The sequence below is a fragment of the Triplophysa dalaica genome, chromosome 17 (assembly GCF_015846415.1).
Source record: "Triplophysa dalaica isolate WHDGS20190420 chromosome 17, ASM1584641v1, whole genome shotgun sequence".
NCBI classification, from domain to species: Eukaryota; Metazoa; Chordata; class Actinopteri; order Cypriniformes; family Nemacheilidae; genus Triplophysa; species Triplophysa dalaica.
The window spans coordinates 12,206,787-12,233,418 of NC_079558.1; the positions used below are offsets into that span (position 1 = coordinate 12,206,787).

At 40.0% G+C, this 26,632-nt stretch overlaps 1 protein-coding gene across 2 annotated transcripts in view; it reads right to left on the bottom strand.

Moving 5' to 3' along the window:
• Nucleotides 1-9,435: 9,435 nt before the first annotated feature.
• si:dkey-94l16.4 (transcription factor 20) overlaps nucleotides 9,436-26,632 on the bottom strand; it is a 47,907-nt gene continuing 30,710 nt past the window's right edge. The window contains exon 5 of one of the 2 annotated variants that reach the window (XM_056770605.1): nucleotides 9,436-10,160. In XM_056770605.1, the coding sequence (XP_056626583.1) occupies nucleotides 10,137-10,160 (24 nt within the window). In that variant the 3' untranslated portion in view covers nucleotides 9,436-10,136. Of the gene's footprint in view, nucleotides 10,161-14,380; nucleotides 14,580-26,632 lie in introns of those variants that run through there. The other variant, XM_056770603.1, reaches the window with a different exon arrangement.

Consider the following 26,632-nt stretch of genomic DNA (forward strand, 5'->3'; position numbering starts at 1 on the left):
TAGCCTAATTAGCCAACCCCTATTTGAGTTTGATACAATACGTTTTATGATACAAAAACCACGTTTTACTCACTAGTTTGTGAGTTCATCCCTATATTCCTCTCTCTCTCTAGAAATGCTGAACACAAGACCAAAGATCTGTTGCCAAAGACTGCAAATGCAATGATTTAAAGATCAGATGATGGATTAATATAAATCTACCAAACATGTGTAGTGATCGATCTACGTGCACAGCATGAAAAGCTACATTTAAACGCGAAATGCCTTTGCCAGTTTGCCACTACAGTTAGTCTAATCTCAGTTAACGTTAGCCAAATATTAACAGAATATCTGAGCTTCATTTAGTTACAGACAAGCATTAAAGGTTATTATCCAGTAAAATATGTTTATATTACCTATGATACACTGAGTTTTACTTACTAGTCTGTAGCGGCGGCACACAAGAATGTTGAAAGCAGGTGCTGGGGGCACGCTAGGTTATTTACAGCGGGAGCCATTAAAATTAGGCTACTATTTGCAAAACTGGTCCTGGGATTATGTTTTTTTATGAAGCAATCAGATAACAGAATGAAATTATTTTGCATAGACATTATTTTAACACTTCAGAATTACAGTCTCATAACTTAATAGTTACCAGTTACTATTTTGAGTCTTAAACTAGCAGAACAGTGCAACATTTTCATTTAAGAAATTGAAGCACTCAAATAACTTGAGGTGCTTGATTGATCGGTCGCCGATCACAATCAGCCGATAATCCCTTTGGCTAGTATGATCGGCGGTCTCTATAAAGGAAAAAACCCGACCATGAAACCCGATCAGATGATGCAAAATGCGCTAGACCTTTTTTTACGAGCTACGAAAATGGCTTCACCGGTCTGGCAATTCTACAAGATCTGAGAAAAATACAATACTGTAGCAATGTGCAACGTGGGTACTAAGCAAATTCCACGAGGCGGGAAGCACCTGTTAAACTTCAGGTTCCTTTCGAACACTAAGTTTCTTTCTTTGTTTTGGATTACCCTTAAAATCAAATCAGAAATAAGTTGGATGTTGTGAGAGAATTCTTCTGCAAATCTGGGAGCACAAGAACTAGACACAAAGGCATCCAGCTTTTGAACTCATTTATTTTAGAATCTACAAGCCTTTATATAGGTACCAAAAGACCTCTGGATGGTTTCAAATGTCCAGGGGTTCACAGAATGAACAAATAAGGTATAGCAGGCAGGACAAAGAATGTTTAGTTTACAAGGAATCCCCCCATATAGCCAGAGGGAAACCCTTCCTCCAACTATCTAGCCAGGAATGTGTTCAGTGAGCTTAACAACTTCACAATTCATTAGTTTGCATGCTTGTATTCATTTATGCGGAAATTACATCTAACAGTTGCCCTCTTTAAGTCATTTATGACTTACCAATACATTTTCCGAATCCATGGTAAACAGTAAAAGTAAAATGCTAAATAATAAAGAAAATATCTAAGGACCACGTCCAGTCGGAGCAGATTTGTTTATCTCTGTTTTTACATTACATCCGGATTTGTGGTCATCTTATCCCCTGGTCTTGCCTGAGCAACATGGTAACCTTTCATAATCAAACTTATAGATGATTTTAATGCACGGCGAATCATAGCCATAATACAGGGCCATAAGCAAAGCAAAACCAGAAAGCATGAAATAATTATAACAATTAACATCAGCCATTGTTCGATTTTACTGAAAAGGCTGGATCATCTCAGCAACTGCTCTTCTGATTTTCTTTATTCCTTGGTCGATCAAATGTCCATCCGCATCATTATCTGGAACATAAGTACAACAACTATCATGTCACTTTTCTTTATGGTGTTAGTCAATTTCCATCACATGTTTGTAGCATATGAATGTGGTGGGCGTCATAAATCATCTTTATCTAATAATTTAACTGCTTGTGCACTGGCCAGTATCAATACCAGACATATGATTGACATATTGGACAATTTAGACCCAAATGTGTAACAGGGGAACCTTCAGAGGTGATCAGGAAGCTATAAATGGGACAGAATTTGCCCAGGCCCTATGTTCAGCTGACAGATGGCCCCCTCGCCCACTACTAGAGCAAGGATCTTCTGTCTGGTGCAAGCCCTCTCACCAGTGCCCCTGTCACACCTGGGCAGGCTTCTTAGGCCCTACAGTCTCAATTGGTGATGCGGACGATGGCAGATGCTTCCGCCTGGATGCGTGAATCCACTGCGGTTGATGATCCGTTAGCACTCCAGATCTTGTTACAGCGATAACTACAGCTGGCCCAAGACATCTCGGTTCCCCCACTGCGAGTGGTTTCAGTCTCCGAATCAGCACCTGTTGGCCTGGAACGAAATTATGGGTGGGCTTATCTATATGGGGTCAGATTTGTTTCATTATTCTGAATAAATAAACTACGATTCGCAAATAAATATAGAGAATTTCACAAACATTTTTTAAATCCACATTTGCACAAAAAGCGAACCATAAATACATGTTAGACGTTCCACAAAAATAAATGAAATTCACAAATAAATACAATGAGATTTGCAAATAAAAATTATTTACAAATGTATTTTAATGATATTTATTTCTAGATCCCTTTCTTCACATTTGTGGATCGGTTTCTGCACATTTGTCGATCAGTGCACACATTTGTGGATCGCTCTCTGTGCATTTGTGAATCGCTGCACGCATTTGTGGATCAGTGCACACATTTGTGGATGGCTCTCTGTGCATTTGTGGATTTTGAAACATTTCTAACGTCAAATCGTGCGCACAATCCACAAATAGGTGGACTCCGCCCACTATCTACTTAAGCCAATCGGTTAACTTCCGCTTTTGTTGTCCAATAGGCCATGTTGTAATTCAGCCAATCACGTTTTGCTCTGCAATAAGATTCAGGGAGCTAACATGGCGACTAGTGGCGGTCCAAAATGTGTGTTATACTAAGAAATTATAATGGCCTCTTTATACTATGTAATGATTGCTTGTGTTTACATTGTCCGTATTGATACATATGTGCTGTATTTAAACGTGTATGACTTGATAACAGCGTGCACGGACTGGAGTGGAAAAGCCCGGTGACTAGGCAGTCGGGACTGATTTGGTCTGCCAGCCACCCGTTTTATTATGCTTATGTTCCAAAGGGCTAAATTTCCGAGTTTTTGCTGCAGTCGGTGTCAGGGGCGTTTCCAGCATTGAAGGACATCCGGGGCTTAGCCCAGAACATTTAATGCAAATACAGGGATCACTCGAAGAGGTTTTTTTTTTTTATTACAGTCAGTAACACTTTACTTTCAGTCAAAATACATCTTTAACATTATCTTCAAGGCAGGCTAACATCCTCTCAGTGCTCAACTGAGCACAACCTTTTTTTTGGATATGAAGAGCATAACCATTGCTCAACTGAGCATGATAACATTATACATCTTTAACATCATGCTCAATACATATACACAGAGTCAACATACAACATACACTATTCACCTCTTGCTGTCTATCTGGTATGTCCTTCTATATTAGTTATATTTCTCTCTCATCACCTGCTGTAGTCTTTCTCATACAGCGCGTTCTCTTGTGTCTTGTCACGCTTGGAAGTATTTACATGAATAAGCGTGATGATCATGTAACGCTAAGCAAAATGGATATAAAAACGGACGCTGCGTTATTTGCGTTAAATATTTTTAATGCGTTAAGCTGAAAAAATGAATCGCCCGCGTTAACGCGTTAATTTGCCCAGCCCTAATTAATTTATTAAATCGATTATTGGACATTTCAGATCGATTCTGAATCGTTGCAAATGAGAATCTAGATTCTTCTGTGAATCGATTTTTTGGCACACACCCCTACTAACTTCTATCAGATGCTAGTAACATACAAGTGATGCTAGTACCCTAATAGCTAGTTAAACAAATAGACATACAGTGAAAGAAGACATCCAGATGATGATCTTTAGATTTAAAGGATTAAAAAAAATGAATTCTTACCCACTGACTTCTTTCCAAAAAATCCCCAAAGTCTCGTTTGCTTCATTTTTCCTGCCCGCTGTCTGTCGTTATTAACAACACTCTCTCAGACACTTGACTTTGCTGCTAGCTCCTCCCCTACCTGCTGCATATTCAACAGGAAGAAACGACAGCAAAGAAATGTAGCCTATACTCTAGGCTAGATTATTTTTAAGGTCTATTTTTACAGGCTGTATGCACTATGCAGTACGTGCAAAGCCAAAGCGCAAATAGGACAACTTATGATTTCGCGGGTTTACATAGGCTCAAAAAAAAAAAAAAAATGGATTTTTTTTTTTTTTTTTTTCTCGTTCGGGAATCGGGGCTACACTCAAAACATCCGGGGCTGAAGCCCCGGCAAAATCGGCTGGCTCCGCCCCTGGTCGGTGTACTACCAGTATAACGATGGCAGAATTAACGTGGGGGGAATCATCAGCATTGTGAATTTCTATGTCATTCATAATTCAAAATAAAACGTAATTTCTACAGTCCTCTCGGTTTATCCCATTCCTGAATGGTCTCTGCTGCTTTGGCTAAACTGTTCTGTTTACTGTCTAACTCTCTGCCATAGTATAACACACATTTTGGACTAGTCGCCATGTTAGCTCCCTGAATCTTAGTGCAGAGCAAAACGTGATTGGCTGAATTATAACGTGGCCTATTGGACAACAAAAGCAGAAGTTAACCGATTGGCTTGCGTAGATAGTGGGCGGAGTCCATCTATTTGTGGATTGTGCGCACGATTTGACGTTAGAAATGTTTCAAAATCCACAAATGCACAGAGAGCCATCCATAAATGTGTGCACTGATCCACAAATGCGTGCAGCGATTCACAAATGCACAGAGAGCGATCGACAAATGTGTGCACTGATCGACAAATGTGCAGAAAGCGATGCACAAATGTGAAAAAAGCGATCTACAAATAAATATCATTAAAATACATTTCTAAATATTTTTTTTTTCAAATCTCATTGTATTTATTTGTGAATTTCATTTATTTTTGTGGAACGTCTAACATGTATTTATGGTTCGCTTTTTGTTCATATGTGGATTTAAAAAATGTTTGTGAAATTCTCTATATTTATTTGCGAATCATAGTTTATTTATTCAGAATAATGAAACAAATCTGACCCCATATATCTGACGGTATAGGGAGAGAAAGAGAAACCCAAGGGGTCGGGAAAGGTCTACCCATCAAAATTTCAAATGGTGAGTATTTTGTCATTGAGGATGTGGTCATTTGGCCATTTCCTGCTTGTTTCCATACAGGCTTTCGTGATCTTATCTTTGATTGTTCGGTGCATTCGTTTCACCACCCCCGACAACTGCGGGTGGTATGGTATATTATAGTGCCAATCTATGGCTGATGCTTTAGCCAATAGTTTGGTCACTTTCGATGTGAATGGCGTGCCGTTGTCACTTTCTATAGTCATTGGAATTCCATAACGAGGTAGAACTTCTTTCGATAGTATTTTTACAACAGTTTTAGCATCCTCCTTCGCACACGCAAATACTTCTGGCCATTTTGAAAACCTATCGACAAAAGTTAATATGTATTTTAGATTTCCGACCGGCTGGCATATGAGAAAAATCTGAAAAGAAGCTTCTGGAAACGGTAACGCGTCATGTGGCGTTTTTCTGTGAAGGTTTGTTTTGGCGCATATCAAACACGAGAATACTATTAGTTTGACCATTTTTGCTGTATCCTGTATACAATACAGGCAATTATTCATCTGTGTAACTTTAGATGTGCTGTTGTGGAAAATACCATGGTAATGTCTTATCAATATTACCAAGGACAGCTTTGGTAATGCGACTCTACCATTTTAATCTCTTATCAAACCGTTTGATCATCCATTTTCTGCCCAATGTTTCACGTCTCCCTGTGTGGGTTGACTTTGCAAAAATTTCAAATCTATGTCAGGAATGCATGATACATGTGCAAACATCATTGTTTCTACGTCCCTACTCTGCACTCTCTGATTTGGAGAAAACTCTGCATGTTCCGCGGCCCATTTGGCCATTTCATCAGCATTTCTGTTGACAACAGCGTCTGTTTCATCTCCTGAAACATGTCCCTTGACCTTCACTACAGCTAGTTCAGATGGCAACATTACAGCTTGAAAAAAATCTCCCACCAACTCTGCATGTGATATTGGTTTGCCCTCAGACGTCTTAAAATTTCATCTAGCCCAAGTCTGGGAGAAGTCTTGAACGACTCCATAAACATATTTGCTATCCGTATAAATGGAAGCTCTTTTGCCTTTTGTTAACTCGCAGGCTTTTGATAATGCAATTATTTCTGCAGCCTTTGCTGAGTCAGGCGGTATGCCTCCAACCTCTCACCCTCCTGTGTCACAATGGCATATCCACACAGATACACTCCATCAGATGGTCTTGAACACGAGCCATCTATATATAAATGCTCCCCCCCATCCAGGGGCGTATCTTTCAGATCAACCCTGGCCGCAGTGGATCGCTCAATCTCATTCATGCAATCATGAGGTACAGTATCAGTTATCAATGTGGATAAGCCAAACAGTGACTGAATTGCTGGGCTAGAAACCGAAGTGGGCTTAATGGTTAAATTTTCTGTGGCTAACAGCGTTGCTTCATAGCCAGACCTCCTCCATGTGCTGTGTCTTCAAATTGTTTAAAATAACACCCACCTGATGAGTGGTGTATAAAAATCAAAGAATGTGATAAAACTATTTTCTCAGCCATTCTTACAATCTCCGCCGCCGCAGTCACTGCACGAAGACATGCAAGCATTCCATGGACTATTGGGTCTAATTGTCTGGACAAATAAGAGACATGACGTGGTTTGCCACCATGCTCTTGGGTCAAAACAGCCATTGGGACACCCATAGCCTCCCCCGCATACAAGTGAAACGGCTTTGAATAATCTGGTAGCCCCAAGGCAGGAGCCCACGTGATAGCGATCTTCAATGCATTAAAATCTTCTTCCGCTTCAGAAGTCCACTTCAATGAGTCCCTTGGACCCATGCCATGTTGAATGAGACATCGTAGATTTTTGTCATGATACGCACAGTCAGGTATCCATGCACGGCAATAGTTCACCAATCCCAAAAAACTTTGTAACTGTGTCACAGTTTCAGGAGTTCGCATAGTCTTTATCAGCTGCACCCTCTAAGCTGAAATGGCCTTCAGGCCAGGTGAAATGATGTGGCCCAGGTAATGGACTTTGGATCGCACCCACTTATTATTTGAGGCCTTAAATCCAGCACTCGCAAGCACATTGCTAACAACATTTGAGGCCTGCAAACAGTCAGCCTCAATTTCAGCGGAGATTAAAATGTCATCAGTATACTGTAGGACACATACCGTAGATGGCAGTTCAGTTATTGTATCCAAAACACATTTCACTGCAGCGAAGAAGACAGCAGGGCTATCAACAAAACCCTGAGCAAGGTTGGTCCAGGTCAGCTGCGCACCTTTAAATGTAAATGCAAACAACGCTGTGTATCTGGGGATATAGAAGAAGGCTGAACACAGATCCACCACCGTGAAGTGAGTGTGATTGTGTGGTATCGAATTCAGAATAGTTGGCACATCAGGCACAATCGGGGCCAGAGGAATTATTAATGAATGAATAGCCCTCAAGTCTTGTGTCAAACGCCAACTCGTTCCATCAGCTTTCCTGATGGGATTGATTGGTGTATTGTAAGGTGAGTGAGTGGGGACAATAACACCTTGTTTGAAAAAATTATCAAGTATCGGTTGAATACCCTCAACCTTTTCAGGTGACAATGGGTATTGCTTCATGTACACAGGCTTCTGTGTGATTTATTTCACCTTGTAAGGAGGTATACCAACAAAACCTGATTCATCTTTATACTGTGACCACAAAGACAGGTTTACCTCAGCAATGTTGTATTTAACTTGTTGTGGTTCATCTTTACTCATGAAGTGTGGCATTAATTCTACAGTTGCATCTTGGACATCTGAAAGCAAAGAAAAATTAACAGAGCTGTCTGAAAATACAATCTCAATGCTCAATTCAAGTTTATGCATGAGATCTCTGCCCAAAAGATTCAATGGTGAATTTGGAGTAACAACAAATTTGTGAAAGAAAGGCAGATGATTAAGTGCCTTTACCTCAATGGCAGGTGTCATGTGACAAATAACTTCGGTCCCTGAAACCCCAACAGAGCGCATAGTACGATTTGTGATCGACCCTTCATAAAATTTAGCAGACATAGATGAGGATGAAGCACCAGTGTTGGTTAAAAATGAGTAATCTACTCCATTTACTTTTAAACTCACAATGGGTAGTTCATCCGTGCGATTGCTAAAAGAAAAACAAATCATTGACTGTGCATCTGGACTGAAATCGCTCTGTGGGCACCCCTAAGGATGTTTTGGATTATTTTGTTCACCCTTCTTATTCACCCAAGACACCTGATATTGATCAGCAGAACCACTGCCATATAGTGGTGCTTGAGTTTGGTTTGTCTGTGGTGCCCGAGGGAGACGTTCGTTGTCATGTTCCTGTTTCATTCAACACTCTCTCTCCCAGTGGCCTAGTTTGCCACAATAGCGACACAGCCCAGACCTTTTAAGACCTCCCTGAGGCGGGCGCCGATTATATTGAGGTCCGCCCCTTTGGTTCCCTCTGGTACGCACCGACACTGCAGCCATTTGCTATTGAGAAGCTGCCAGCATAACTTCATGTTTGGCTAAAACAGAGAAGAAGTTAAACCATCAGATGCATCTAACTCACAAATGCGTTTGCAAAAATCTTCAACAGGTTGTTGCATTAAATTTGCTGTCTTTACACGAACCAAACGTGGCAAATCAGGATTAATATTATTTAAGCACGTATTTAATAACACTCTCAGGACCTTTGTTCCATATTGTTTTATATATATAATTTTATTCATACGATTCGCAAATATATTTATAATCCCATTGGGGATCACCCCGTCCACCCTTAACCATGGATTTCATTAGCTCCATATCATCTTTCTTAAAAGAACCGAATCTGGGATATTTATCAATTTGCGGTCCGGCGCTTTTAGACCATCCAGCCAAATTATCAACAAATGGTTGAGTCCAATAACCCTTGTTATTTCTGAACATAAAATCTACTGTTTCAGCTGTTAGTGGTTTCGATATTTCTTTTCCCATACTCAACGAATGAACAAAGCAAATGTTAGTAAGAAGAAAGTAATAAAAAAACAAAAACTTCCCCCACAAAATCCAACTCCTTTTTTTGTTATAAAGTATATAATACAATTAATATCTCAAAATATGAGCGTCGTGCGCCTCTCGACTACTAAGGACGTAACCTGGCCCCCAGTTAACGTCATGGAGCGTCACATGCAAATGCAGAAACCCATCACAAACGTGCGGAAACTGCCATCAACAGTATATCACAGGAAGGTTCTTTAAAAAAACTCTTACCTGTGTTCAATTCAATTCAACTTTATTTATATAGCGCTTTTTACAATTTTCATTGTTACAAAGCAGCTGTACATGAGACACATTGAATACAAGAAAACAACTAAAGGCTTATACCTGTAAAAACAAGAAAAAGGTGAAAACAACAAAAGACAGACATACAAATGCTCCACACACACAATATGCATACAATCTTACACACATTGACATAGACACACACACGCAAACACACTCGCACACACGCACAGTGAAAGCACACATTTGAGATGAAGGACAGAGAACCACAGTTCAAATATTAAACTGACTATAAATTCTTATATGCAATATTAATTATGTTAACTTCAAAAATTCTAAAGCAGCCCCTCCTGCCAGGCAAATAGTGCAAAACAATATGCAAGCGGTGGCGAGGAACCCAAAACTCCAATCGAAAAAAAATAACTCAGGAGGACCCAGGCCCAACTAAGGGATTCCAGGCAAAAGCTGCTGCCTCTGCACAAGCTCAACAGTGCTTGCACATAAAGGCTAAATAAAAAATAAATAAATGTACTAATAAGGTAAATTATAGATTTAAGATTATCATTAACAATCTAATAGTATTTGAAGTGTTGTAGAAAAATCGTGTCAAGTTGCCGCGTCCTTTATCCAGCTCTATCATCTCAGCTCTTGTCAGATCACCGCTTCCCATTCTCAGCTCTACCATCAGATCTGGTCATGAACTGCATCCTGCGGCAACCTTGGAACAAAGAGACAAGACTGGCTGATAGTAGAGTACTGTTCTGCACTCTTTGACGCAACAAGTACATCATTTGTTGTTGGATGTGTTCCTGGTTCCGGTTGATCTAAATAATGCAGCCTAAATCCTCTGAGGAGTAATATTATGGAGGTGTAGTGTATGCAAGATTAAAAAGATGCTTTTTTGGTCTAGATTTAAACTGACAGAGTGTGTCTGCCTCCCGGACAGTGCAGGGAAGAATATTCCAAAGTGTAGGCGCTAGATAAGAAAAGGATCTACCTCCTGCACTTGATTTTGAAATTCTAGGTATTACCAACTGACAGGACGGCTGAGAGCGTAATGCACGTGGAGGATTGTAATACAATAGAAGTTCTTTCAAATACTGCAGCGCTAGACCATGTAGGGCTTTATAGGTAATAAGCAAGATCTTAAAGTTAATGCGATGCTTTATAGGTAACCAGTGCAAGGTTGACAGAACCGGGGTTATATGCTCATACTTTTTTGTACGTGTAAGAACTCGAGCTGCCGCGTTTTGAACCAGTTGCAGTTTTTGTAATAGGCCTGCAGGGCAACCACCTGAAAGTGCATTATAGTGATCTAGTCTTGATGTCCTGAATGCATGAATTAATTTCTCTGCATCTGACAGTGACAGCATATAACGTAGTTTAGATATATTCTTAACATGAAAAAATGCAATTTTACAGGTGTTGGCGACATGGCTCTCAAATGACAGATTACTATCGAATACAACGCCAAGATTCTTAGCTGACGATGAGGATTTTATGGAGCATCCGTCAATAGTTAAGCAGTATTCTTGGTTGTTACGTATGGTGGTTTTTGGTCCAGTAAGTGACACTTCTGTTTCGTCCAACTTCAGTAGTAAAAAATTGTTACTCATCCAGTTTTTTAAATCAACTATGCATTCCTTTATTCGACGGAACTGCTGTGTTTCATGAGGCTTAAAGGAAATATAAAGTTGAGTATCATCAGCATAACAGTGAAAGCTAATTCCGTGTCATTTTATTATATCCCCTAGAGGTAGCATATATAATGCGAAGAGCAGAGGCCCTAAGACTGAGCCCTGTGGTACACCATACTGGACTTGCGATTTGCGGGACATATCATTGTTTATTGCATTGAAAACGGTCAGATAAATGAGACTTAAACCATTTCAATGCTATTCCATTAATGTAGACGTACTTTTCGAGTCTGTGTAGGAGTATGCTGTGGTCAATGGTGTCAAATGCAGCACTTAGGTCTAGCAGCACCAATAACGAAATACAGCCACGGTCAGACGCTAAAAGCAGATCATTTGTAACTCTGATCAAAGCAGTCTCTGTACTGTGAAATGCTCGAAATCCAGACTGGAATTCTTCATTAATGTCATTCCTTTGGAGGAAGGAGCATAACTGAGTTGAAACTACTTTTTCAAGAACTTTAGATATAAAAGGTAAATTCGATATAGGCCTGTAATTCCCTAGTTCTCTTGGGTCGAGTTTGGGTTTCCTATATTTTCGAGTACTATCCTTCAATGCTATACGAAATACCTCTAAATTAGTGTTCTTAAAGTTCCGCTCCATTTTACAGGACGCTTTCTTTATAGCCTGAGTGTGTTCATTATACCACGGTATTGGGCTGCCATTTTTAATCTTTTTTAAACGCAGAGGAGCAACTGTTTCTAATGTTTCCGAGAAGGTAGAGTTAAAATTTTCAATAGTAATGTAAAGATTGTCATCGTTTTTACTCATGCTAAATATTTGAGACAATTCAGGCAGATTGTCGAGAAACGCATATTTGGTAGTTGAAGTAATCGTTCTACAATATTTGTAACAAGGAGTTTGATTTGCAGCCATAGGCCACTGCAGCAAACATAGTATCAGATAATGATCCGAAATGTCTTCACTCTGCTGAACGATTTTAACATCGTCCACATTTATACCGCAAGATAGTATTAAAACTACAGTATGATTACGAAGGTGAGTGGGTCCTGACACATGTTGACTATCGCCCATGGAGTTAATAGTGTCTTTGAAAGCCATTCCCAAGGCATCTGTATCATAATCTACATGGATGTTAAAGTCACCAACGACAAGGATCCTATCTGCGGCCACTACTAGTTCTGATAAGAACCCACCAAATTCTTTAATAAAATCTGTGTGGTGCCCTGGAGGCCTATATACAATAGCTAGGATACATTTTAAAAATGTTTTGTCCTGAGTATTGGCTGTTGATACGTGAAGTACCATGACTTAATGAAATAATTGTATATAAAATTAGAATTCTGAGAGGTGATAAAATAATTATTGTGAAGTGCAGCGACACCTCCCCCTCTACCTTTTAGACGAGGCTCGTGTTTATAGTAATAATCTTGGGTAACGGATTCATTTAGAGTAAAATAATCATCTGGCTTTAGCCATGTTTCTGTCAAACAGAGCATGTTCATTTTATGATCAATTATCTTATCGTTAACAAAAAGTCCTTTATTTGAGAGCGATATAATATTAAGCAATCCGAGTGGTAACAGTTGATTATCTGTATTTTGTTCATGTTTGATTTGTTTAACGTTTATTAAATTACTTTCAAGAGGTTTACGCATTATCTTATGTTTGCTAATCCGGGGGACAGACACAGTCTCTATTTTATGTTGTTTGTGAGAAGGGATTATTACATGTTGTAAATTTTATGTATTCTGTAACGTGAGACGGCAAGCAGACAGTTGGTTAAGCCATTCTGTCTCCTTCCTGACCTGGGCCCCAGGTAGTCAGCCTTTAACATTATTAAGACTGTGTGCCAAATTTCTAGAGAGGAGGGAAACCCCATCCCAGGAGGGATGGAGACCATCTCTTTTCAACAGGTCAGGTCTGCCCTCAAAACTCTTCCAGTTATTTATAAAATCTACATTATTCTGCAGGCACCACTCAGACAACCAGCCATTTAGTGATGATAATCTGCTATAAATCTCATCACCACGGTAAGCAGTGAGGGGGCCAGAGAATATTACAGTGTCTGACTTCTGAGTTGCGAGCTCACACACCTCTTTAATATTAACTTTAGTGATCTCCGATTGACGGAGTCTTACATCATTTGTGCTGACGTGAATAACAATCTTACTGAATTTACGATTAGCCTTGGCCAGCACATTTTAATTTGACTTGATATCAGGCGCTCTGGCTCCCGGTAAACATTTGACTATGGTGGCTGGTGCCTCTATGTTAATGTTCCGGACAATAGAATCACCGATCACTAGGGCACTTTCAGCAGGTTTCTCAGTCGGTGCGTCACTGAGCGGGGCAAACCTGTTCGAGACTTTAATCGGAACGGTTGAGTGATGTTTTGTCTTACGACTATGCCGTCTCATGGTCACAAAGTTTCCCAGCTGCAGGGGATTTTCAACCGGAACCGAGCTGTGTGCGCCAACATTGCTCGCTTCCAAAGTGTTTTCTACGGTCCTAACACTCTTACTATCCTCAAATAAAGATTGGATGCGAGACTCTAATTCTAAGATCTTCTCCGTCAGCCTAACTACTTCCCTGCATTTATAGCATGTAAAACCCTCGCCGCTGACAGAGAAGGCTAAGCTAAACATATGACATGAGGTGCAAGTAACAACAATAGGAATAGAAGCCATGACTCGCCGGGTATGAAGTGCAATCCTAACTTACCAAGGTTGCTTGATGAGTCTTAGTATATACGCTTAAAAAGAGAAACAGTTAGCACACAAGACAAATAGGGGGAGATGATATTCCACAGTGTAGACAGAAGGCAAGCTAACATGCTAACACTATGCTAGCGGCGTTACGTTTCAATTAATATGGAGTTACAAGTAATTTGGCAATGCCAGTGATAGTAACGATAGTAAAATACACTAATATTAAGACCAAGAACAAATGTGAGGTGAAGCAAGTGTCCGAGGATACAAACTAGTGTCACAAACTCAAGGAGGAACAAGAGCAGATAGTGTCACCAAATAAGTTTTATTCTGAAACATCAAGACCGAATGCTTGTGAACGGGTGGTGAGAGACTTATGTGTGTGTGATCTAATGGAACAAGTGTTGGTGATGAGTAATCTGATGAGTTGGAACGAGTGTGAAGCTGGTAATCCTGTGTCTGAGGGTGGTGTGGTTGGCGGATCCGTGACATTACCCCCTCCTCCACGAGCATCTCCCACACACTCCAGTGGCGACGAGGACGGCCATGACCTCGGGGAGCAGAAAGATCAGGGTGTAGATGATGGAAGTCCGATAGCAAGGCTGGATGTAGTACGTTGTGCTGATCAACCCATGACCTCCCCTCGGGGCCGTATCCTTCCAAGTTGATCAGGTATTGTAGTCGACCGCCTCGTCTTCGGGAGTCTTGGATTTGGTTGACTACATAGATGGATTCTCCAGGGTTGATCTCTGGAGGGAGTGGTTCAGGCTCTGTGGAGGGAGGAAGAACAGGGTCAATGTACGGTTTAAGCAGTGAGACATGAAAGGTAGGAGATATTCAACTTCGGTCGGGTAGTTGTAATTCATAGGTCACATTGTTAATTTGTTTCTTTATGGGAATGGCCCAATGTAGCGAGGACTCAATTTCTTGCAGCACAGAGGATGGCGCATATTATGTGTGGAAAGCCAGACACGATCCCTGGATGGTAAATGGGATTGCACCATAGACGAGTATCTGCGTTCTTCTTATGTTTCCGTCTGGCCCGATGTAGATGGACGTGTGCTGAATCCCAAACTCTCCTACTCTTTTGAAACCAGGCATCTACGGCTGGGACTTCTGATGAGGCTCCAGACCAGGGGAACAACGGCGGTTGAAACCCAAGCACGCACTGGAAGGGTGAAAAGCCTGTGGTTTCCAGGCAGAGTGAGTTTTGGGTGTACTCGGCCCAAGGCAAATATTGCTTCCCACGGTCCTGACGGTCATGACAGTAGGCACGTAGATGTCGCCTGATCTCCTGAATTTTACGATCCATTTGGCCGTTTGTTTGCGGGTGGTGGCCCGAGGAAAGGCTGATAGACACTCACAGTAGCTAGAAGAAGGCTTTCCATACACATGAAGTGAATTCGGGACCTCGGTCAGAGACTATATCCTTGGGTAAACTAAAGTTGCGGAATACCTGATGGAACAAAGCTTTAGCAGTCTCAAAGGCTGTAGATAAACCTTTCAGTGGGATTAGTTTACAGGCTTTTGAGAATTGATCAACTACAACCAGGATTGTGGTGAAGCCCTATGTGTTGGGTAGGTCGGTGGCAAAATCTATACCAATGTGTGACCACGATCTTGTGGTATTGGGAGTATCAGCAGTTTACCCTCTGGGAGGCGATGGGGTGTTGTGGTGATAGCGCAAACCGAACATCCTTTGATGTATTGGTGAACATCTTTGTGCATGCATGGCCACCAGTATCGTTCTTGAAGTAGAGTGAGAGTTTGTTGATGGCCTGGGTGGCCAGATCCTGGAGACATGTGAACTGAGTCAAGGAGGGTGAGTCGGAGAGAGGTGGGGACGTAGATTTTTCCCCTCCGGACGTCCTGGTGGAGATGGTTCCTCTAGGGTAGTCTGTCTGATCTCGTCATCTAGTGTCCAGAGAATAGGACAAACAAACATAGTAGAGGGGAGAACGGGTCCAGGTAATTCCGTGAGTGGGTCAGGTGAGTGAATTCTGGATAGGGCATCGGCTTTGGTGTTCTTATGTCCGGGCCTGTATGTGAGTGTACATTCACACATTGGGATGATTCACAGCTCATAGACTTACATGATTCATATGTAACTACACATCTCTGAATTCCCTACATGATGAGCTATGTTATAAAAACATAGCATGCATCATAATATGTCCATAACTAAGTTTAGGTATTAAATGTAAACTGACCATACTGTCAGAGCTATGCAAATGATGCGCAATGAGAAACAAAGGAAATTTCTCTGGCCCACTTATCACTTTCATGCCATTGGCCCGCAGACCACCTGGGGGCAGGGCTGGTATGCATTTAAAAACACCATCAACAATCCACTTCAGTGGGATTTAAGAATTGAAAGGGAAAAGAAAGAGAACGCGGAGGACAATCCAACGGACACCCTGGCTTGGGGCTCCCCTCTGGGGAGTCCGATTAGGCCATGGAACTTTGGACTCATAACCTAAACTCAGAGATTTAACAGGACTACATTCTGAAACCATTAAAGATTTCCATCCACGCGCATACGGATATTGGTCCAACACAGAGATAGGAAGTATCCGTTTCTTAATATAGAGGAGCTGCGTTAAGAGCGTGCCTCTTTGTTAAAGATTATTTTATTGGTTTTCAGACATGTTTTACCTGCCTCGCGGCCATGCCCTCCCTCTCCCTCTCCCTCTGTCTCTCTCTCTCACTTTCACTCTCACTCTCTCTCTCTTCTCTCTTCTCTGTTCTCTATCTCTCTCTCTCTCTCTCTGCGCTTCCTAGCGCGTTGGTGTTTCATGTATTTGTTAGTGTTTACACGATCGTCATTATGTTTATCATGTAGAGTAGAGCTTAATAAATAACCATAAAGGCATTTGTGATGGGTTTTCTGTGCTCACGCTCACAAACGGGTCAGTAAAACTGTGTTTCGATCTATGCTACCTCTGCTCTTAATTCTGTTTGGTAAAGTCATGTTACTTATGGTCAGGAGATAACGTTAGTGTATAAAATCATTGATGCATATGCTGGACGAATACATATAGGAATTGTATCACTATACTGCTTATCAGAAATTGTAAAATATGTATGTGTAATAATGATTATTATACATATTTTCCTTTGAGCTAAACTAAATCCTTGAAAAAAATTGACTTTTTAATAACTCATTTCATGGATGTGATCTTGATAGATCTGGTGGAGGATCATATTTGGTGAGTTAAACTCATCCTTATTTTAACATGCAGCTAAAATCGCTACACCTAGTTCTGTTCAGCTGGGGATAATTTGTAAAGTGTAGGTGGTTCTCCCTTATATTGTGATAGGACGCCCCCACACGTCCGCCTCCACCATGAACGGAAGGTCAGGATTAGGATGGGTGAGCGTGGGGGCGACACATAGTCTTCTTTCAGGAGCTGGAAAGCCATTGTTGCTGTGGTGTCCCAGGTAAGTTTGCCGGCTTTTTTCTTGAGCAGGTAGGTCAGAAGTGCTGCAATTTGACTGTACTGAGTGATAAACCGGCGGTAGAAGTTTGCAAATCCGAGGAACTGTTGGAGTTGTTTGAGAGTCTGAGGTTGTGGCCAGTTGTGTACTGCTTCTACCGTTCCCTGGTCTATGTAGACTCCTTGTGGGGTGATGATATAATCCATTAAATGTACTGTGGTTAGGTGAAACTCACATTTCTCCTTCAAGTAGAGTTGATATTCATGGAGGTGTTGCAGTACCTGACAAACGTGGTGTTGTAGGGTCTCTGGATCTGGGGAGTATACAAGGAAGTCATCTATGTATATGATTAGAAACTTGAGCAACATGTCTCGAAAGATATCGTTCATGAAGTTCTAGAATACCGAGGTGCTGTTAGATAGGCCATTTGGCATAATGTAGTACTAATAGTGACCGGTAGGAGTAATAAAGGCTGTTTTTCCCCTCGTCATCTTTTCGGATACGGATGAAGTTGTAGGCACTTCTGAGGTCTAGCTTGGAGAATATTTTGTCTCCTCGAAGTTCTTCTAGGGCGGAGGGTACTAGGGGAAGAGGATTTCAAATTTTACTGTTTGGGAGTTCAGATGGACGAAGTCCACTGTGGCCGCATCTAGCACCACAAAAGAGATTTCCTCTTTGTGATTATGTGGAAGTTCTAGCTTCAGTTTGGGAGTACAGGAAGTCACCATGCCCCATCCTAGCAGTTCTTCTTGAATGTTAATAATTAGGTAGATAATGAGATGTTTGAGACGGGGAATACAGCGTAGTTTGGGACAGGAGGATTTTTGGACTAGAATCAACATACTATCGTTATACGGAATATTCATGGCTAAATTGCTTAGATGAATAGGACTCACCGCATGTGTTGGAGGACGAATGGGGCAGGTGTGGACCACATGTCCTTGGCTTCCACAATACAGGCATAGATTGAGGCGTCTGCATCTCTCGCTCTCTGTACGTGACAGGTAGTACCTGTCCGTCTGCATTGGTTTTGGTGAGGGGGACCTCGGATATGGTGTTGTGCGAGATGCGGGCCGGTATTCCAGTTGTGCGGCATTGAGGTTTTGGGAAATGTGTAGGGCCTTTTGCATAAAACTTTCTAATCCTACGGAGGCACAGCAAATGGACAATTGTTGTTGAATCCTCGGGTTGAGTCCTCTGCAATAAGCGGAGAGAAGCGCCATCTCATTCCATCCACTGGCGGCTGGAAAACTGTATGGTGTACTCATGAACAGATTTTTGAGCTGGTCGTATGTTAAAAGTTCATTGTGCACAGATAGGGAAGTAGTACAGGTGCCAAAAACTTTGAAATATGCAACAAACCTGTCAAGGGAGCGGGTGATGGGACTGTTGGCGTTTCATACCGACTGGGCCTATTGGCGAGCTCTTCGGAAAGTAGCAAGATGATGAACCCCATTTTAGCGCGGTCATTAGCGAACTGTTGAGGAAGCATCTCAAAGTATAAGGAGCATTGGAGCAGGAAGCAAATACATTCGGATACCTCACCGGAAAAGGTAGTGGGCTTAGCCATTGGACAAACAGGAGCAGATAGCAGCGATGGATTCGCTGGTGGCGGTAGTGATGAGCGAAGTAATTCGAACAGTTCTTGGAACGGTTCAGGAGTTCCAGGAGCTTGGGCTTCCATTTCTTTTCTTTAAGTTTTCTGTGTGATCCGGTCTTCTGTCACGAACTTAAGGAGGAACAAGAGCAGGTGGTGTCACCAAACAAGTTTTATTCTGAATTCCATAGACAAATTTTAGAAGGCATAAACTTAGGGTGAAGATCGCCGGTGAACAAGGCAAAAACAAGGAGTCTTATCTGTGTATAGTCCGTGTGCCAGCAACAAGGGGTAATAGAGGAATCCCAGTGATTAATCCAGTTAGAAATTCTTTGGGTTCATAATGTAAGAGTTAAGGTAATGTGAGGCTTGAAACATCAAGACAGGATGCTTGTGAACGGGTGGTGAGTGATTTATGTGTGTGTGTGTGATGTAATCTGGAACAGGTGTTGGTGATTAGTATTCTGGTGAGTTGGAACGAGCGTGTGAAGCTCGTAATCCTGTGTCTGAGGGTGGTATGGTTGGCGGATTCTAGCCTGTATTTCATATATAATTTTACAGTATTATTCCCGCAGAATGTTAAATGGTTAGTGTTTCATAGGTGTTTTTAACTTCTAATATCTTTACAATATAATATAATATTGCACAATTTACTGGCCAGTTTCTTTTCACTTGTTTGGTCATGTAATTGACTAAGTCTGTGCTGTTTTACTACTAATTGTCATGGGAATGTTACATTTCCTTTTTGAATTGTCATTTACTAGTTAATTAAATATATAAAGACTTTAGAGAAGCGTCCGCAGAGCCTGTCTGGATTCATTCTGTAAAAATCATGACAATATGAGTGGTCCTGAGTGAGGATCATGTATCTGTCCGAGAATATATTGTTATGTCAAACTTTTTTCTCTGTAGAGCTGCACGCACATTATGTGAATGAGAACATGAATCATAAATTTATTTACATTTACATTTAGACATTTAGCAGACGCTTTTATCCAAAGCGACTTACAAAGAGTTAAGGAGCAATAAGCGATATGTCATACAGGACCCATAATACATTAAGTGCCAATACAAAGTTACTGGTTTCAACAAAAGCTAGACCACTACCTGTTGAGATAAAGGGTTAGTGTTTTTTTTTTTCATTTGTCTGTCAAGTATTCACAGAAGAGATGGGTTTTAAGTAGTTTTTTAAATGTTGTGAGAGATGTGGTTGAACGGACAGAGTTAGGAAGAATGTTCCACCAGGAAGGAGTTGTGAATGAGAACGAACGGGAAAGCGATTTACTGCCCTTTTGGGAAGGCAATACAAGACGCCGCTGGTTTGCTGAACACAGGGATCTTGATGGGATGTAGGAGTGCAGGAGAGTGTGGAAGTATGCCGGTGCAGATCCAGTGATAGTCCTGTAGGCAAGCATTAGTGACTTGAATCTGATACGGGCTGCAACCGGTATTATTTATATATCAGAGTAAAATAATTTTGGCTCTGATTTGTGTTTATTTTCGTAGCCACTTCCAAAGTGCCCACTCTTTCAATATTAATGGAATATTTTCAGCTCCTTGTTTTTATAGACGGTTTCATCAGCCACAAGTGCCTGGCCCAAAGTATTATCTGTGCTAGTTGATAATAATTTGATGTTTAATTTATATTAATTTAAACAAATATCTTAGTGTATATTAATTAGTGGTGGGCATAGATTTTTTTTTAAAACCTAGATTAATCTAGATTAATCTTGTAATTAATCTAGATTAATCTTGTAATTAATCTAGATTAATCTAGATTAAAATGGCTCCTTTGAATTCTGCCGAAGGCATTCAGAATATGTGTGCTACCCATATAATGACTAAAAGTAAGTCTTTGAGAACGGGTTTCTCAAGCCAGGTGGCGCATTAGACCAGGGGCTCATCTCCTGTTTCTAAAATGCATCACAAACTGCTTGAGAAAGCTGTTCTACTATGATAATTGGTGATGAAAATAAGTTATGTTCAATAAGATGTACTTGTGTTTACTTTCGCATTAGCTAAGGGATGCTTTGCGTTTAGGTGGTACTTGAGACTGGAAGAGCTCCTACAGTACATTTACATTTAGTCATTTAGCAGACGTTTTTATCCAAAGCGACTTACAAAGAGTGAGGGAGCAACAAGCGACCTGTCATACAGGAGCCATAATACATTAGATCTCAATACAAAGTTACTGGTTTCAACTAAAGCTAGACCAGTACCTGTTGAGAGAAAGTTTTTTTTTTTTTAAACCAATTCCGCATTGCACAAGGTGCAAACAACCTTAGTCTTGTCGATGCTTCCATTGGGAAGCTTCTTAAAAAATAATATTCCCTGAAGCAAACCCGGCGGCTTCATAGCTGCATCCATGTTAGCACGTCACGTTTGATGCGGTAATTTCACAGTAACGTTATGTTGTGTTCAGACCAAACGCGAATGGCGTGTCAAGCGCGAGTGATTTATGTGTAAATGCAAAGAGGCAATAGACCTACTTGCGGAGCGAATCGCGCGAATGAAGCCCTGGTTATGAGATGATGAGGCGGCGCGAATGACGTGAATCACGCGAGTTAAAAAATCTTGTTCTCGCCCCGTACAGTGGAGTTAAACTGGTATACATCTGCGCTAAAATATCAAGGTGAAAGTCATCATAGCTTGCGTAGTATAGACCCAGCTCCCAACCCAACTTTGAGAATAGATTAACGGCGACATTTTTGTTATCGCGCGATAAGAGTCTCACTGCGTTAACGGCCCACCACTAATATTAATTGTTAAAAAAAATAATTAAAACATAATTATTCTTTGCAAAGGTCTGCCAGAAATAAGTTTTGGCCACATACGGTAATGCTTGTTTATGTGGTTCCCGCTGAACTGTCTATACGTTTTTTTCAGTTTTACATGTACATTTACATTTAGTCATTTAGCAGACGCTTTTATCCAAAGCGACTTACAAAGAGTTAGGGAGCAACAGGCGATATGTCATACGATATGTCATAAGTTTTACATTTGTACAATTCCATCTTTTAGATCACTAGTATTAAAAATAGAATTAATTTAGCGTTTTATTGTTTTTTTCAACTGTAGGCTATATAAAAATTGCACAATTTCTATTTTACTGATGTTATATAACACAGAAAACTTTTAAATCTATGAAAATAAAACCTGGTAATCGATTGTACATAAAAGTTCATTTTAAAAAGTCTGGTTACCTTACCCCGAATCCCAACAGTAAAGTTATAACAATGATCTAGAAGTTGAGATGTTGTGGCTGATTTTACAGAAATGTCAGTTTGGCATTATAAAGGCACTATATGTCATTTTCACCACTAGAGTTCGCATATTAACATCAATAGCAAAGGGAAATGGGTTTGCAACATTACCGTTGTTAAAATGTGTATAGGGTATATTCACATCAGGAAAGTCCGCTAGTTCAGTGGCTTTGGTTCGGACCAAATATAGTGTTGATTGTTTTTGTTTGTTGTGGTTTGCTTTCACACTGCCCTTTTTGCATTGAACCAAAATTGTAAAAAAACACATGTGAGCTAAGGTCATCCAGGCAGGGAAAAGCAGGAAATGCAAAAATAGGCTAATCATGGAGATCTTTCGTAGTGCAGTTTTTATTTTATCAGCTATAATGCAATATGCATAAACTTTAATAGCATCCTATGATACAATGTATTCTATATGATGTCTTCTATATTAATTTATTTTGTCTTTGTCTTTGTTTTGGTTTCCTTATTTGCATAAAAATATGAAAAAAAAACTGTTAAAATGGGTATCATAGATTTTAAATACTCCTTATCGGTGTATTTAAAATCTATTATACCCATCCCTAGTTTTACCGCACATCTTCGTCTTTTCAAAATCCTAATAAAAATTACTTTAAAAAAAATAAAACAGCCAAATATGCAATATTTTATTAAATAAAGTATTTGGGATTTAAAAAACGAGCACATAATGACTTAAATGTGCACCGTTATTTAATACAAATAAAATGAGCTAACCAGAGGTATTCCAGCTCATAAAAACGAGTATTAGAATATTTATATAAATTAAGATCTAATTGTTTATGTTTTTATTTTGTCAAAATTTCACAGCAAGCTTAATTATCATTAAATATTCACAACGCACTAATATTATATCCTGTAAATATATCCGGTTGTAGAAAATGTCAAAGTGTGGAAGGAAAGAAACGGAACCAGCGAACATTCAATAAAGTTTAATCCAAAATAAACAAACAATAATACCGAATATAAGACCGGCAGCCACTTTACGGTCGACTGGTTTCCTCTGTGAGATTTGCGGGACCGGTGTGCGCACGGCTGATTCCCACTATCACTCCCGCCTCACGGCTCCGATACCGCCTTCCTCGTTACACCGGTATTATTTTTTTATTTTAAGATTTGCAGAAAAACAGAACGTATAAAAGCTTTAAAACAGAATAGGCCTATTTTACTCTAGTAAGAGTATGTTCCTCAGCCGGTAAAAAAGAAGACATGCTGCTCTTCGTGTGCCCGGTAACAATAGCCAGAACTGACAAGAATATCGGTTTTTATCATTTATAATGTTGATAATGAATAAAGTCAACAGACTTGATACCGCCATGCCGACTATTTGAGTTCAGATCCTAAAAAAATACCCCGCAACCCAGACGGAGCCATTGTGGCACTTGTTTCCCTATTTATTATCTGACCGTCATTTGAGGAAGATATTAACTCATTCTACTGATCCCCACCATATATAAAGGTTGTACTCTTTCGCATTTCATTGTCAGTGTCTGTCTTATATGAAAGGTAACAGTGTAGGGTATTTTAAAAAACGAAAAACATCCACGCAATCTTCAGTTAGAAATGAATTTGCAGGCTTTAACTTGAAGTCGATGACCCCATTAAAGTTCTTAGTAGGAAAATACAGGCCTCTAGGTATGGAAAAAGGTACAAATGACTCACTGAAGTTCATGGTGGGCGGGGTATGTATGACAGTCGAGACGAATCTGTACTTCTATTGGCTGACGCGTTCTAGTGAGCCGAGCCCTCATCGAGTCCTTTACGAAGCTGTGATTTTACCCTAGCAGCACACTATGAGCACACAATAGAAAGGCGAAGGGGATTATCTGCCGGGGTGAGTTATGGTGCGGCTGACCGTCTCATTCTCCAACAGCACCGGAAGAGCCGCAAATGCGCATGAGAAAAACGCGAAAATAACATGAGAATAGACTGTCATCTCTGCAGTCCGCTGTATTTCAGGCTGGTGACAGAAGACGTGGCGAATCGGAAAGATTCAATGGTGAGTAGATTACTGTGCGAATCATTCGACACCATCGGTGTATCGCAAGATGACAGAAGCTGATGATTTTTGTCGTGGTGCTTTATGTAAGATTGACAGCTGTTCATTTATATGATGGGATGATATGGATTAACCAGTCGACCTTAAACAACTCTTCAGAAAAATCCCAGTGTTGGCATTGTTTGAAGGAAATGACAATATAATCAACAATTAAAGTATTATTCCTGCTTTTACACGCACGTTCGTAATTATTTTTATTTATACATTATTTTATTTATTTATTAGACATATGGATGAAACCCCTTTTGTCCTGTTCAAAATGTAAATGCATTCCCCCTTTACAAAGAGAGTGAGGCTGCAGACTTGCATGTATCTCAGGGATGTGTTTGCTGCCGCTGCTGTTGATCTCATTGCGGATAGGATGAGTCTGCAGGTATCCGCAGGTCACCAGGAACTCAACACCGTTAAATGGATGCTGATAGAGAGCCGATGAAAAATGAGCGTGCTGCTGAACGTGCACACTGGCTCGAGAAATAAAAGTGCACTGTTTAGATGCTGATAGCCTCTAACTGATGCTGCCCACCAGTGCAATTTACATGAACTGTCCATGTGCAATGCTGAACAAATGAGATTTGTTGCTGGTTTATGGGATGATATGAACAGATTATCTTAAACTCAATTTGCATTTACTGCACATTTATGAATTTAGCAGATGGTTTAACCAAAGCAGCTTTAATCAAAATGCGTGTTCTCTGGAAATCAAACCTACAACTTTTGCACATATAATGCAATACTCAAGCATCTGAGCTACAGGATCATGGCATTTTCATGCAAATGTCAACCTTCAAATATTTTTCCCCCAATACTGATCAGATGTCATTATTTAGTGGAGTTATTTAAATACCCAAGTGGAGTCTCTGTTTTTTGTAAGTATAGTTTTCCATTTCAGTTAAATGTCCTATCCATTACAGTCCATATTCCTCATGGGAATAGGCACATGAAGTTTAAAATATAGAAACTATTCTATGTTCTATGAAGAGCTATCACATTTGTTGGGTATTATTGTTCTTGGTTTGTACATTTACATGAATCCTACAAAGTATGTTGTCTCTGCATCCTTTATTGTCACATCCATAACCCATACATTTTTCCCTCATTTAAAATAGAAAACTGATGTCTGGACTCTATCAACACTGGTTTTGTAAAATAAAAATAGATTGTTTGTTATATTGGTAATAAATAGATTCTCTGAGAATTTATATTTAAAGTTTGAATGAAAATGTCACATCCACATAGAATTGCCAGAATATTAGCAGAATTATTTAACTGAGAATATAATTTTTATTCCCATCATAGGATTTCTAGATGGTTAATTGTTTTGAAGAAAGAAGTGGTTTGTAGGTCATGCAAGTGTTTACACATACTGTAAATGATCACTCTACACCATCGATCCTGCGCATTTACTAGAAATGAACGTCGGTGTGGAGTTACGGTTTTAGAATGTATTCAAAGTACAATACATGTATATGAGGGACATGTGGTATCTTGTGAATTTAGTAGTTTTATGTAATCCATTGAAATATTTAAATAAAATCGAATTTGAAGAGATTGTCTGAATAAATTTGAAGGCACGAGAAATATTAAGAAAGATAAATTTGATTGTTGGTTTGCCTGCATCATTATTCTTTTTTTGGCCAGGCATGGAAAAAGAAAGTCTTTTTTTTATTAAGACTGGACAAAATATATGTAGGGTGCCAGATGAGTCATCAGTGCTTTTGGAGACGAAGTACATTTTATGTGTATATCTGCTCAAGGTCAATGTTTACACATGCACTTGCATATTACCTTAAAGCAGACAAACATGGACTGAATGCTATGAACATTTAAGAAAAAAATTATATTACATGATGTCAGCGGGTCTAACTGATGGAATCACATGCGGTTTAGAGTGCAAACCGTCCACATTTGCATAGATCAAATATCAGATGATTGGTCGCTTTTGTACCACCGTGTGCAACATTTAAAATCTTTTCATAGAAATTGTCCCGTTTATTCTCAGTCAAAATTATTCGACTCTTGTACCTTCTTTGAGAAGAGAATATGACCAGACGATACCTGTTTAAAGAGGATAAGAAGAAACTAATAGTGTTCTACAGGGAGGATGTGTTGCTATTTTCCCAAGAGAAAAAAGAAGAAAATTGAAGAAAATGGGTATGCAATGATGAGAAACAGGGAAGTTGGTGTCAGAATCCAGTTTCTGTTAAAGTGGTACAGAATTATGCAACCCTTGAACGAACCAAAAAGTAACCATAACAAATGATGGGAATCAAATGTGTGCTGATGTATAGCAAATATAAACTGACCCTCATGTTATTTTAAGAAACCGGAAAAAATATATTTTGACTAATGTTGGTAGACGAGCAACATTGACTTCCATTGTTATGGACAAATCCAATGCAACATTTCTCAAAATATCTTCTTCTGTGTTCCACTGAAGGAAAAATAGCT